Source organism: Phocoena phocoena, chromosome 19 (genome assembly GCF_963924675.1).
Source record: "Phocoena phocoena chromosome 19, mPhoPho1.1, whole genome shotgun sequence".
Lineage (NCBI taxonomy): Eukaryota > Metazoa > Chordata > Mammalia > Artiodactyla > Phocoenidae > Phocoena > Phocoena phocoena.
In genome coordinates, this window is record NC_089237.1 from 27,800,442 (window position 1) to 27,815,838 (window position 15,397).

Below are 15,397 nucleotides of genomic sequence, written 5' to 3' on the forward strand. Positions count from 1 at the left end.
TTTTTGAATGTTGTTTCTGACTTATCTCCCTTTCTAGGGTTATTTTTGCATCCCAAGGATCCTTGTTCTCAGACAGCTTTAGTATCTTTTTGGAGTAGTGTAGACTGATCTTGTTCTACATATAGTTTTAGCAACAGTTAGTTAGTTCCTTTTGACTTTTTATTTTTATGTGTAAATTTTCTAAATTTATTTAGTTTTGGATTAAGGAAAGAAAAACACATTTATGTGTAACAGTCGTGAACACATTAAGATAATAAACTGGTAAAAAAGTATTCAGACTAGAAAAGGAAACTACCTAGCACATTGTGTATTTGAATATTTATAAATTTATATATATACTTTTAATTAATTAATTTATTAATTTATGGCTGCGTTGGGTCTTCGTTGCTGCGCACGGGCTTTCTCTAGTTGCAGCGAGCGGGGGCTACTCTTTGTTGCGGTTCGTGGGCTTCTCATTGCTATGGCTTCTCTTGTTGCAGAACACGGGCTCTAGGCACGCGGGCTTCAGTAGTTGTGGCACGCAGGCTCAGTAGTTGTGGCTTGTGGGCTCTAGAGTGCAGGCTCAGTAGTTGTGGCGCACGGGCTTAGTTGCTCTGTGGCATGTGGGATCTTCCCGGACCAGGGCTCGAACCCGTGTCCCCTGCATTGGCAGGCGGATTCTTAACCACTGTGCCACCAGGGAGCCCCTATAAATTTATATATTGATTAATGTTTGAAAAATAGTGCAGTTTCAAGTCTCCAGAATGTGAAGTTTTAATTCTACTGACATTTAGTTAGTACTAGTGCAAAGTTCCGTGCAGCTACTTTGTATGTAGTGGGAAGAGTAATGACAGTATCATTAAAAACCTCAACCCCATCTTGCAAAGAAAAAAAAAAAATTGGTTTCTTGTTTTCAGGTTAATTTTGTGGGGGATATTTCTTATCTTTCTACCTTCCCATCCCTCCCCCAAAGTACCTGTCTGTTGTGTTGTGAACTGTTTACTTGAAAAAGCAACAGGTGTTTTGCTTGAAATGCATATATGTTTTTGCAGTATCTTTACAGTATCTTTGCTTCACCACCTATTACTCTCCAAAAATTTTATAGGGAGAAACAAGTCAGTGCCTAGTCAGAATTGTCCTTAAACGCTTCTTATCTTGCACTTTGTCACCAAAACTGTTTGGTTGTTCTGTTAACAGTCTTTAAAAAAATAGGGATGTATTATTCATTTTCTTTTAATTGTGTGTGTTCTGCTCTCCTTGGCTTCTGTGAACAAGCATTGCTTCCGCCCAGTTTGGTATGTGGGTCAGAAGGCACTGTTTCTCACCAGGGCGCTGCTGTTTCCTCTTCCTACTTGAGTAGATTACAGATTATACTGGAATACGCCTGAGAAAAGGTCAAAAAGGAGGGTGAAAGTCCTGGAACTGCAGCTGGGAAGCTTGTCATTCTCATCTAGGAAAGGGGAAAAAAAGAGAGAAAGAAAGAAAAAGAGAAACAGAGACTCCAATGTCAACCCCAAACAACCCACGTTCAAGAAATTCCTGTTTGCACAGGATACTTTTTATATATTCCAAAAGGACTCTATTTGGTTTTGATTAAATAATCATCGAGTGTTTGGCTGAGAAAGCTTTAATGTTAAATTAGATGGCAAGCAAGTGCTAAGCAGTGTTTTTAGGTTTTCAGAGCCTACATTTCCAGGGATTGTTACAAAACAAGCTACCATTGTACCCTTTTTGACAGAGTCAAGAAGTCGGGAGCTGTTCAACTACAGAGTTAACTTAGTTAAACTCATTGGTATATTTTGGATTTTTATCCCTGTCAATTCCACAGCAGGATACTAAAAGCAGACCGAACATTTTGGTCTTCTGTGGAAAGCAAAAAGCACCAAAAAAGCCCCATATGAACTTGTTACCCGATTTTTATTTTGGAAAGACATGATGTTGGCAGTAGACCATCTACATGAGGTCTTAGAGTAAAGAAGTTGGTTGAAGTAGGATAATAATGGGATATTTGGGAATAGGGTTCTTCCTATATATTTATCTTCTCAGGGGTGCCAGGTAGTCACATCCACATTGCCTCTTAGTGTGCCTTGTTACTCCAATTTCAAAATGTAAGGGTTCAAAATATTAGCAGACCAAGGACACTGACTGAGAGGTTTATATCCTAGAACAAGAGTGGGTCTTGTGGACAGGTGTGTGGAAGGGTGATGAGAACAGAATTTGAAACTATTGTAGGAGTCTCATTTCTATATGTTTCTTTAGTAAACCTTCAGAAAAAATGGAGTGCCTAAAGGAATGAAGTCTGTGTCCACGTTAAGGGTCAAAAAGTGGAAGATGGGGCTTCCCTGGTGGCGCAGTGGTTGAGAGTCCGCCTGCTGATGCAGGGGACGCGGGTTCGTGCCCCAGTCCGGGAAGATCCCACATGCTGCAGAGCGGCTGGGCCCGTGAGCCATGGCCGCTGGGCCTGCGCGTCCGGAGCCTGTGCTCCGCAACGGGAGAGGCCGCAGCGGTGAGAGGCCCGCGTACCGCAAAAAAAAAAAAAAAAAAGTGGAAGATGGGCTTGCCTGGTGGTGCAGTCGCTGAGAGTCCACCTGCCGATGCAGGGGACGTGGGTTCATGCCCTGGTCTGGGGGATCCTGCATGCCGTGGAGCAGCTGGGCCCGTGAGCCATGGCCACTGAGCCTGCACGTCCGGAGCCTGTGCTCCGTGGCGGGAGAGGCCACAGCAGTGAGAGGCCCGCGTACCACAAAAAAAAAAAAAAAGTGAGAAGATAATGCAGACCTCCTAAAAGCTGTGCTCTCCCTTAGGACACCATCAACACTGCCTAGTGTCATTTTGCTTTTTTCCACATGAATCTTTGCCATTTTTATGTTTATCCCTGCATCCCTAATGACAACAAAAGACAATGCTTCTTTATCCTCCACACTCTCCATTTGGTCCCCTTGATTCCATTGTAGTTCTTATTTTCTTACACCTCTGTTCCTACAATCTTCCTCAGACCCTCATTAGCAGTAATTTGTAGCTTGTGCCTCTAGAATCCTATAACAAAAAGTTTTCTCTTTTTCATTGAAGTGATACCGTTTTAAGGTACTTTCTCACCTACAACTCTGATCCCTTGATTGCTTAATGTTATTTTAACTGGTCTCATTCATCTTACTTCACACTATGGTAAGATAGGGAAATTTTTTAAAGGGGAGGGAGGAGGCCTATAATTGCATTTACGTCTTATTTTTCCTCTTCTGGTTTGCATTTAAGAAGAAATGAAGGTGTACACACAGATACACTGGTCTTAACTTTAATATTTAGCAGAATCTGAAATGGGCAATAATCTCAGGACCTTGCTGGCTTTTAGAGATTTCTTGTGGCTGGCACTTTGCCGCATTCACATGTTCTCACATCATGCATTCAGAAGCTAAGAATACCAACCTGGCAGCTTCTGCAGGGAGGGTAAAGATAAAACAGAAAGGAGTCTAGCTTTGCAGCCACATTACCTGGGAGTTGTTGCTGATGTCTTTTCCACAAATGTTCAAGTTTGTCAAAGCCCAGTAAATCTTGGAAAGTTTATTTTCCTTGTAGCATCTGTGTTTTATAATGGGTCTTTTAATTTGTTTTTACTTTGTCTGCAGGGATTTCTTTTGTCCGGAGTTTTCAGACTCTGTCTTTTTTTTTTTTTTTCCTGTGGAAGTGAGTCCGTTAATGATGACTGGTTTGGGAATATGCCTCTGCAAAGCTGACCTGACAGGCTGTTCCTCCAGCACAGCAACAAAGCCCATTGTTATTTTCTCTCTTTTATCCTCAACTTCATCCATTTTCCCCCTGTGTGTTTATAGTATAGAAAGTCTGGGAAAACATACTTTGGGACAGTGCATACATGATAAGGTGGCATTTTGAAGTTAGAAACATTTTTAGTAAGCAGAGATTACACCACATCAGCCTCACACACAGACAGAGGTGCTGTGTGTTAATGTGGAGATTGAAAGTTTCTTTCCCCAACGTACCTGCAGGTATTCTTCTTCCAAAAGGCAGAACGGGGGAGAAAAAAGGAGCACATGAGGTTGTTTTCATAATTCCTTTTTCAAAAATGCAAACTTGTACAAGTAAATACAAAAAGTCAGTGGTTAAACCCCGATGTGAACTGTTCTGGCTTCGGGCTTTGTATTGTGACATTAAAAACAATAATAACCGTAAACAAATAAACAACTGAAAACAAAATACCGCTTTAAACATCAAAGGATGTTTTGAAAATTCTGATTTTTAAATGATTTTCTATTCTCAAATAGAATTCCTGCTTTAATTTATTGAGAAAGCATTTTATTGGAACTTGGGATTTTTCCCCCACCCCAAGAGAGCTCTGTCTATCTTAGGGACTGGTAAACCTCTGAAGGATCAAAGCTCTGGTGGATTTGGTTAAAGACCCAAAAGCCTGAAGGCTTATGGAAGTTTATCTATATAGAGTAAGTCCAAAAAACTGGGATGAGAGTTTTAGAAGAGCTTATTTTCTCATGAGATTTTTGAGACTTCCTCTGTTTGGATGTGCCAGAAATACTGTGAGAATATCCATTCTCATGGCATTTGTCACTTACAGGTCTTTTCCCAGCTGGAATTTGTAAGTATAATGCTGTGTGAAATATTATATGTATTTTAAGGTTTTATGAAGCCCACTACTAAAATTGCAATTAAACAGCCTCCACTGTTTTCACTGTACTCATACAATAAAGAGAAAAGCATAGTAAAGAATGGTTGCTGAAGGTGACATTTAGAATTGATGCAGTGACTCTTCACTGATCTCAGAAGTTTTTAATTTTACTGTTACAGTCATATATATGCCTAGAAGGTGGAGCAAAGAAAGTGCTGCTCTCCCTGTCTGTCCAAAGGGAAATTGAAGTGTAAAATGGAGGGACAGACTTAATCCACGTCCAAGACTTAGGATACTACGAATTTCTTCTGCTGAGCCTCATTGTATTAAGAAGCTTCAGGCTTCAAAAATAATCCTGGCCCAGAAATTTAGGTTTGATATATCCATAAGGAAGTGTCTGAAGATCTATTCTTTTTTTTTTTTTTTTTTTTTTTTTTGCGGTACGCGGGCTTCCCACCGCTGTGGCCTCTCCCGTTGCGGAGCACAGGCTCCAGATGCGCAGACTCAGCGGCCATGGCTCACGGGCCCAGCCGCTCCGCGGCATGTGGGATCTTCCCGGACCAGGGCACGAACCCGTGTCGCCTGCATCGGCAGGCAGACTCTCAACCACTGCACCACCAGGGAAGCCCTGAAGATCTATTCTTAAAGTTACCAAGTCTAGGCTCCTGGCCGAGTCAACCTAAGACTAAGGAGACTAGTGAAAGCCATGGGTTCCAGCACCTGGCTATCTTCTGAAGGACTTTGGGTGTCCCCTCCAAAATTAATTTTTTTTTCTATAGATCATAGGGCTGTATTTTCCTATACTTCCTGGATATGAGAAAAAATATATTTCCTCCCTTCATTCAGCATTTACTGAGCCGTCAACAACTAGTAAGATACTGCTCCTACTCTGGAGGAGTCTTAACAGTTTTTGTGGAGGGTAAATCTGGGGGTTTGTTAGATTCTAGCTTCATTTTCAAAGAAAATCCATGACACAAGAAAGAGATAGTGAAAATTGTCTTTAAACAAAGACTTTGAACAATTGAAAAGGGAAGAAAGGATCATTATACTATTTTTGTGTATTTGATTGATTCAGTATGAACTTTCATTTTTAAATTTTGTGCTTTTAACATATATTTTTATACGTAGATCATTACGTGTGAGTTAATGAGATTTCTTGTCTAAGCTAGTTCCCTCATTTTACTAATTCCTGAATTAATTGTTCACACAGCTCTCATCCTTTATTTTCTACTAGAAAAGTGAAGATGAGAAGATCCAAGTTCCTTCCTCTATACTCAAAATTTGTGTATCGTCCCTTTAAAACAACAATGAAAAACGTCTCCTTCCTTTTTGTTCCTGAGACATTTTGCAGATATCTTTATTAGCACTTTTTCTCCCATTAAATTCTTTAAAGACCTGTAGTCTTTCTGTCTCATTATGTTATGACCTCTTTAGGAGTCCGTTGGACTTATTTATCCAGGACTAGAACAGGGCCTCATACCAATAAGGCTCAAAAAGTGTGAGTTGAAAGAATGAATGTTGAATGAAACCTTTGCCTGGTACAGTATCTCATCTTGTTAACGGCTTCTTTTCAGCTCCAAAGTCCTTAAATTTGTGTTCTGTATCCATTACCGGAATCATTTCCTATCAACGCTCCCTTTACTTATCCCTTTCCATATGATTTGTCACCTCTTTAGTGAAGCTACCCTATTGAAGATTACCAGAGTTACTAGTTTTCTCTCTGTGTTTGCCTTTCTGAACCTTGTCATTGTTGACCATTTTATTTATTCTTTAATTAAAGCTATTTTTATAAATTGCTTACCACATAGTAAAATATGTCAGACACTTATGAATTCTTATGAAATATACCCAACTTATTTTACTCTTTCAGATGCACTGGGTTTCACAGGCTACATCATGAACACAGACACCAAGAATAAAAGCTCATAAATACTTGAGTGTTGCTTGACAAGAAGATAGAAGACTGCGAGGGATAGATGTGATGTACCTTGTATGCTCCCTTTAGGTGGTTTTATCTTGGTGAGCCAGCGAAGGGTTTTAAGTTATGGCTAACTAAACCACAAGATTTGGAGCTTCTCGGTGAAATCACTTCCTTTTTCTAGACTACGGATCCTATCTGTAAAGTTCAGTGATCTCAGAATCTGTTCTGTTCCCTTGCTGAATAATTTAGGTACCTAAGTTCCTACTCCTCTGCCTCAATTGAAATATCCTTCTAAAACTGAAATATATTATCTTCCCATTGCTTTCCATTATAACTCTCTCCTAGTTAGAGATTTCTTACTATTGCTCACATCTGTGGCATCACTTTACATGCTCTCCTCTTCATGTTATCCTTATCCTCAGAATATTTCTACTCTTCTGCTCTTATCCATATTATACCCATCTTTCAAAGCCTAGGGTATGTCTCATCTGCTCTATGATCTCTTCTCCAAATAATTGATCCCGTGTGTACTTATCTTTAGTGCTAGGCAATTAGCACTTAATTATTCCTGTTACATGCATATTAGACTGTAAGCTTTGTGACAGCGAAGAATGCAGTCCTCACAGTGTGTGATCTTAGGCTAAGGCACTCAACAAATATTTGACTCCTCGTTGTGAAATGTGTGTGTTAAACATAGTCCTTGAATTTCATTAGCTTGTGACATATTTCGTGTTGCGGTCTGATTTCAGATCCAAATTAGATTCAGATCCAAACAATATTCAAAGAAATTAAAGGATACCTACATAAGTGGAAAGACATCCCATGTTCTTGGCTTGGTTGTGGTCTGATTTCAGATCCAAATTAGATTCAGATCCAAACAGTATTCAATGAAATTAAAGGATACCTACATAAGTGGAAAGACATCCAATGTTCTTGGCTTGGAAGAATTAATATTCTTAAGATGTCAGTGCTCCCTATACTGATCAACAGATTCAGTGCAATCCCTGTCAAAATCACAGCTGGCATTTTTGCAGATAATGACAAAATATAGGCGGAAGCAGCAAGTTTTGTTGGATATAATGATCCATCAAAGAAGCATAACAGACCACTGACTGTCTTAGAAAGGAAAGGAATTCAGCATGATTTTTCTGTTATTTTTCTATCTTAAGTTCCTCTGAAAAACCGTTAGTTGCAGTGACAGAGATGCTTCACAGTCCTTATTCTTCCTGGAAAAAAGTGAATAAGTGTTATAGGAGTTTTGAAAGTATTGTCTTCAGTGAGTTCTGTATGTGTGTATTTGGGTAAGGGTTTATGTAATGGGTATTTTAGAAGTCATCCCGATATGGCAGAATTTCAAAACAATTTGGAAATGAAAAACAACAAACACACTGATCTAAATTTTTAAATTCCATGTGGCTTGTATCTGAAGAGGACATTGATAATGTAATCTCAACTTCTGTCTTTATATTTCATAACCTTCTCTCTGGGAGATGTGTAACTTATTTGAATTTTGTAGTGGTAGGCTTACAAGGTGGTGACATCAAATAATATAGAAATAGTAAATGTCCAAATGGGTGCTTCTGCTCTACAGTATAGTATGTTCCCTTCTGCTATTATCCTTTCTTTCTTTTCAGTGACTATATGTTTTCTCTTTATTTTCAGATAGCAGTACAAATTGACATAACATGTCTGCTTAACAAAATTTAGCGTTAAGTTTGTCATTAGGCCAGGATATCATTAAATGGAAAAAGGAAAAGAGATCATGGATCCTGACTTGCCTCAGATTTCAAGTGTCAGAGTATTGAAATAATAGACATTATAGGTACTATTTTGAGGACACTGGTTAAAAAACAAAAAAATTTGAAATGCATATTTGTAAGGTTGTGGTAAGTGTAAAATATAAAAGTTAAACAGTTTTTAGATAAATTTATTTATTTATTTATTTATTTATTTATTTGTGGCTGTGTTGGGTCTTCGTTTCTGTGCGAGGCTTTCTCCAGTTGCAGCAAGCGGGGGCCACTCTTTATTGCAGTGCATGGGCCTTTCACTATCGTGGCCTCTCTTGTTGTGGGGCACAGGCTCCAGACGTGCAGGCTCAGTAGTTGTGGCTCACGGGCTCAGTTGCTCCGCAGCATGTGGGATCTTCCCAGACCAGGGCTCGAACCCGTGTCCCCTGCATTGGCAGGCAGATTCCCAACCACTGCGCCACCAGGGAAGCCCCTAGATTGAATTTTTGAAGCAAAAAATGTACAAAAGAAACAAATTCATAAAGTGGAATTTATGAAAAAATATTTTGCTTGTTAAAAGATCTGTAAGAGAAGAAAAAGACAAGTCGCAGCAGGGTAGAAAATATTTAAGAATCATGTATCTTATAAAAGGTTTATATCCAGAATATATAAAGAACTTTTGAAATATGGGAGTAAGATCCATAAATGATTTCTTACATTTATAGTCGTTTGATTTTCAGCAAGGGTACCAGGACAGTCCATTGGTGTGGGAAAGAATATCTTTTCAACAAATGATGCTGGAACAAGTGGATATTCAATATTCAAAAGAATGAAGTTGAACCCCTACCTCACACCATTTATAAAAATCAATTCAAAATTGGTCAGAGAGGGCTTCCCTGGTGACGCAGTGGTTGAGAGTCCACCTGCTGATGCAGGGGATGCGGGTTTGTGCCCCGGTCCGGGAGGATCTCACATGCCACGGAGCGGCTGGGCCCGTGAGCCGTGGCCGCTGGGCCTGCATGTCCAGAGCCTATGCTCCACAATGGGAGAGGCCACAACAGTGACAGGCCCATGTACTGCAAAAAAAAAAAAAAAAAAAAAATTGGTCAGAGACCTAAATGTTAGAGCTAAAAATATATAAAACTCTTAGAAGAAAACATAGCTCTAAATCTTTGTGTCCTTGGACTGGTTTCTTAGATATGACAACAAAAGAATAAGCAACTAAAGAAAATATAAAGAGTTCATCAAAATTAAAAACTTTTATGTTTCAAAGCATACCATGAAGAAAATGAAAGATGACACATGGAATGGGAGAAAATATTTATAAATCATGTATTTGATAAGGGACTTATGTTCTGAGAATATAATTAGTTGTTACAACTGAACAATAAAAAGATAACTCAATTTTGGGTAAACATTTTGGATAGACATTTCTCCAAAGAAGGTATACAAATTACCAAAATGCTCATGAAAAAGATGTTTAACATCATTAGTCATTAGTAAAATGCAAATCAAAAATACAGTGAGATACCACTTCACACCCACTAGGATAGATAAAATAAAAAAGATAGACCATAACAAATATTGTTGAGGATGTGGAGAATTTGGAGCGTTCATACACTGGTGCAGCCACAGTTTAGCAGTTCCTCAAAAGGTTAAATATAGACCCAACAGTTCCGCTCCTAGGTGTATATACCCAAGAAAATTGAAAGCACAAGTCCACATAAAAACCTGTGCACTAATGTTCATAGAATCATTATTCATAGTAGCCTGTTAAAACAACCCAAATATTCATCATCTGGTATAAATGTGGTATATCCATACATTGGAATATTATTCAACCAGTTAAAGGACTGAACTATTGATACTTGGTAACATGGATGAACCTTGAAAACATAATAAGTGAAAGAAACACTCACAAAAGGCTACTTTGTATGATTTCATTTATATGTAATATCCAGAACAGGCAAATCTACAGAAACAGAAAAGGTTCCTGTATCAAAAGCCGATGGGTGGGGCAAAGGAAGAGTATGGGCTAATGGGTATGGGCTTTCTTTTTGGGTGATGAAAATGTTCTGAAATTAGATAGTGATCATAGTATATGATTCTACTCTGTAGAATATACTAAACACCATGGAATTGTACATTGTAAAAGGGTGAATTTTATGGTATATGAATTACATCTCAGCAAAAATATTAACCCAGTTTTTAAAATTGGCAAAAGCTTTACATAGGTACTTTACCAAAGAAAATATATGGATGACAAATAAGTACATGAACAATAACAACAACAAGCTAAACGTTTTTGACCATTAGAGAAATCCAGATAAAAGCCGGAATAGCTAAAATCAAAGAGCACCAATGCCAAATTCTGGTGTGGATGCAGAAGAACTGGAACTGCCATACTTTGCTGGTGGGAGTATGAAGATCAGCTACTTTGTCAAACTGTTTGGCATTTTCTCATAACCTTAAACATACAATTATTATGTCCATGCAAACATTCATTTACTATGATCAGCAGCTCCATTCCTAGATTATTTATATGTTTTTTAAAAACTTACATTCGTACAAAAACCTGTTCAGAAATGTTTATAGCAGCTTTATTTGTAATAACCAAAAGTTGGAAACAAGTCAAATGTCCTTTCGCCAATGACTGGGTAAACAAACTGAAGTACTTCCATACAATGTGATCATACTCAGGAATAAAAAGGAAAGAATTGCTACATGTAGGAAAATGTAGAGTGGATGAATCTCAGATGCTTATTGGCAAGTGAAAGAAGCAAGACAATACTGTACATACTTTGTGATTTCATTTATAGGATGTTCCGGAAAATGCAAAGCCATGGAGAGGGAGAAAAGATAAGTGCATGAGAGGAATTTGGCTTATTGGTGAGAGCAGAGTAATTACTCTCACTGCAGATCGGATTTTATTTCACAGAGCTTGTTTTTCCTGGTTGTTAATGAGCCATAATGCCTATTCTTTTTTTTTTTTGGTATTAATACCATCATAAAATAAAGGGTTGATTTTTTTTTTTTAATTTTATGGTGGGGAGTGGTACATTTTGGGAGTAAGGCAATGTTTTTGCCTATTGACTTTTGTCAGTCTCACCCTATGTCTACTGTGGTGCATTCTATGGATACACATCCTTATGACTCATGTTTCTTCTGCTCTCTGAGCCTTTGCAGGTCGCCATGGCTGGAATATTCTCCCCACTTACTCTCAAGCTTGTTTAGGGAAATGTTCCATGCTTCCTCTAGACTAATTTAGATCTTGCCATTTTATTTTCTTTTACTATCCTATATTTCTTTATAGCACCATAAAATTATAATTAAGTTTTATACCAATTATTTGTATAACCATGTAACATCTATCCAATTCTGTATCCTCCAATCCTCCATCCTCAAACACTACAGTCTCTGTTTATAATCAATGCACATTTGGTATTACCAGAGTCCTTTGTTTTTCTTCCATCCATATAGCCATGATTCTTTTAGAATCCCTTCTGCCTTTAATAACTTTCTTAAAAGATTAGTGGAGTCAGTGCAAATCCTATCAGAGAAGGAAACTTCGCTTGGTGATGCTTTTCTTTTCTTTTTTCTCTTTGTAGGGAAACTCAACAGCCAAGACTCCTACAATAATTTTGCCAACAACAACCCTGGCAACCCCCGGCTTTCTCCTCTCCCCAGCCTGATGGTATTGATGCCTCTTGCACAAATCAAGCAGCCAATGACATTGGGAACCATCACCAAACGAACAGGGTAAGGCCTCAGGCTTGATGCTTTTTTAGTAGCTGTTTTAGAGGATTAAATACACAAAAATAAAACATACTTTTTCTTTGGGTGGTTTTGATTATGTTCTTCATTTACAGCCCACATGAGACTTAATGGCAGCAGATTAAATACAAAGTATAGAACATACACAAACACATTCATACATAGCCATGTACACACACATTCACAGAAAAAACAAAGCAGTGACAAGTTGTGAAAACTAGTATTGGCTAATAAAAACCAGATCCATTTACTCAGGCTTATAGTTGCTGCCTTGTGGCTTTGTCTGAAAGTAGTGCAGTTGCATTTTCTTGCTTTTGTGGACATGATCTGGATTTATAATGACCCCCAAATTTTGACTGACACCAATACTAGGGAGAGAACTTAATATGACAACCATGTTTCTAATACTTTAAAAAAAAATCATCTACATTGAGGTACAATTTACATATAATAATCTATTGTTAGTATCAGGACAATGTGATATTATGGATAGTTTTCAAAATCCAGAGTCCTAGGGTTTAGGCTTTACTCAGATTGGTCCTTAACATCCTCAGAGACTCTTGATGACTCACTTGATATCTTTGTGCTCATTTTAGCTATTAAAAAATTTTTTCAAATTCCTACCTGTTAAGAATATAAAATTATCACTTCTTTGGGTTCCTGAAAATAAAGTGCTGTGTCTAAGATTATTAGATATTCAATTGTATAACAACTGTGAAACTCCATTATGTTCCCCAAAATATATATGTCTATAGCCAAATTACCTATTTTCATCAGTAAGCAGTCCTGAGGTTTAGCCTAATTTGAAATGGAACAACTGTCTTAAAATTCTGTATTTGGTAGTCAAGAGAAAACTCCATCTTGGCATTGTCTTCAAGGTCTTTCCAATAAGAGGAATAGACTTAATTATGTGGCTGCTGTATCATTATGTTTTAATATTGTTGTGCTAGGTGGTGAAGTGTTTACAGAAGCTGCTTTTGTAAGAAGAAATACTCATTCTCCAGGATGAGACCTTTTAGCTCCAGATTTCACCATTACACTGAAATTGACCCTCTACCTAGTGGAGTTGTGTTTGCCTATAAATTCCTGTTTCTGAATGCAGAAATTGAGGTTGTGGTGTATTAAGGGAAAAATACAGCAAACCGAGCTCCCAAATCAGACATCTTATGATACAAATCATTTGCCTGTATTTTTAAAAATTGATATCAGCTTTTTAACTCTTCATTAGTAGTGTAATTTAAATAGAATTTTTACCTCCCTTTCCTCTTATTTCGTTTCTTTATTTTAAAATAAGTTAAATAAGAGTGGCTATGGATAGTAAAGGGGTTATGAACTTATATTTACAGGTGGCTCATTTTTTTCTTTGTGTAATGATACATTTCTGGGATGTAGAATCAAATAAAAATGAGACTAAATCTTGAATCATAATCTTAAAAGTTATTTTTTCACTCACAGAAGTCAGTCAGTACATAAATATACCTTCTTGATCCAACCCAGCATTGTAGAATTCTACAAAGTGTTTGTCAGTCTTTCCTGAATCTAAGAATCTAATCTCAAAATTGTTCCTCTTGATTTTAATTTTACCACTAAGATCCTAAATGAAGTTCTATGCTTGAAATCACGTGATCTTAGAGTTTAATTCAAAGTATTTGTGGGGAGGTTGAAAAGTGAGTTTACTTCTGTATATATTTGAAACTTTCCATAATAAAAAGATAAACTATCACACACTCTTTCACTGTCTCTCTTGCTACTCTTTCTCTCTGTCTTTAGTTGGGTAGAAACTATTAATCATCTGGTGTCTTCCTGTGCTACCATACTTTATGAACTTAGATAACTTCTGTGTTTCCTTTTCTTGTTAAAAACTTGGTCACAGGGCTTCCCTGGTGGCGCAGTGGTTGAGAGTCTGCCTGCCGATGCAGGGGACGCGGGTTCGTGCCCCGGTCTGGGAGGATCCCACATGCCGCGGAGTGGCTGGGCCAGTGAGCCATGGCTGCAGAGCCTGCGCGTCCGGAGCCTGTGCTCCGCAGCAGGAGAGGCAAAAAAAAAAAAAAAAAAAAAAACTTGGTCACAATTCCTAGATTTTCAGAGCACGTGTATTATGTTCCCTTATATTCTAGACAGTTTAATGATTATTTATTAATGAATTAAGTGATAGGAATTTGAATTGTGTGCTTTGAAATTAATATTAGTTCAAGATACATGTATCTTATTAGTTACTGGGCTTTTTTTTTTAACATCTTTATTAGAGTATAATTGCTTTACAATGGTGTGTTAGTTTCAGCTTTATAACAAAGTGAATCAGCTATACATATACATGTATCCCCATATCTCCTCCCTCTTTACTGGGCTTTTAATCTCAGATCTCAAACCATTTTATTTTTTCCAAATTTTTGAATTCTTTTTGGCATGTCCCCTATCTTGGAGTGTTTAGAAGGAATAATTACTGCTTGTCCCACAGTGAGTCCTTGGCTTTTAAATTTTAAACATTTTGATAGAGATTCATTCAAACTTACCAAAAAAAGTTACAAGACCAGTAAAAGGAATTCCTGTATACCCACATTTCCCAAATGTTAGCAGTTTAACATATTTGCCTTATCATTTATCTTTTCTCACTCGGCACACACATACACACATGCACACACACATCCACCAAAAGCTCACTTTATTAGTATTTTTTTCTTCTATATGGTTGTTTTCTGTAATGAATTCTCTACTATGGCAGAGCTTTAGTGCTCCATAAATTACCCCACCCACTCTTCTTTTTTTCCCGCCCCTCCTACTATTCTTTTTTCCCCTTCCTATTAACAAAGATTACAGTGACCAAAAACACCTTGATGATAGTATTCATAACTTATGCTTGCCTATGGCTAGGTTACAAGACTTAATACCCTTAAGCCATTTTCTGAAGGGTTTGTTGATTATATTTAGAAATTGCTATTGTGACTTTACTTATAATTCTTATAGTACTACTGTAAGTCACCCAAACATTTGGTCATAGAATTTTTAGAATATAGTTTGTGGTTTTATTTTCTTAACATTTAGCATTTTCATTGAAATACATGTATTTTGCCTAACCAAAAGTAATATTTTTGGGGGGAGAGTAAGATATATTCCCTAAATTTCCATTTTTGACATATGCTGAGATTTGAAGCACATCCCAGACATTTTTATATCATTAGATTTCTCCCATTAGGTAGTAAGGTTATATTTATGTCATTTTTATTAAGAAAAAAAAATTTTTTTTTTACTGTGACCAGTTCGCAAGCTGCCCTTAGCTCACTTGCGTTATTTCCATCAAATTTTATATATTCACTGAGAATTTTGCCTGCCACATTAAGGTAACTAGAGTGAGGAGCAAACAGG

General features: G+C 37.5%; 1 protein-coding gene across 1 annotated transcript in view; it reads left to right on the plus strand.

The window, feature by feature from the left end:
- The window catches only part of BCAS3 (BCAS3 microtubule associated cell migration factor), a 578,557-nt gene that overhangs the window by 226,304 nt on the left and 336,856 nt on the right, over positions 1–15,397 (plus strand). The window contains exon 17 of the mRNA XM_065897745.1: positions 11,869–12,019. Within this exon, the coding sequence (XP_065753817.1) occupies positions 11,869–12,019 (151 nt within the window). The remainder of the gene's footprint in view (positions 1–11,868; positions 12,020–15,397) is intronic.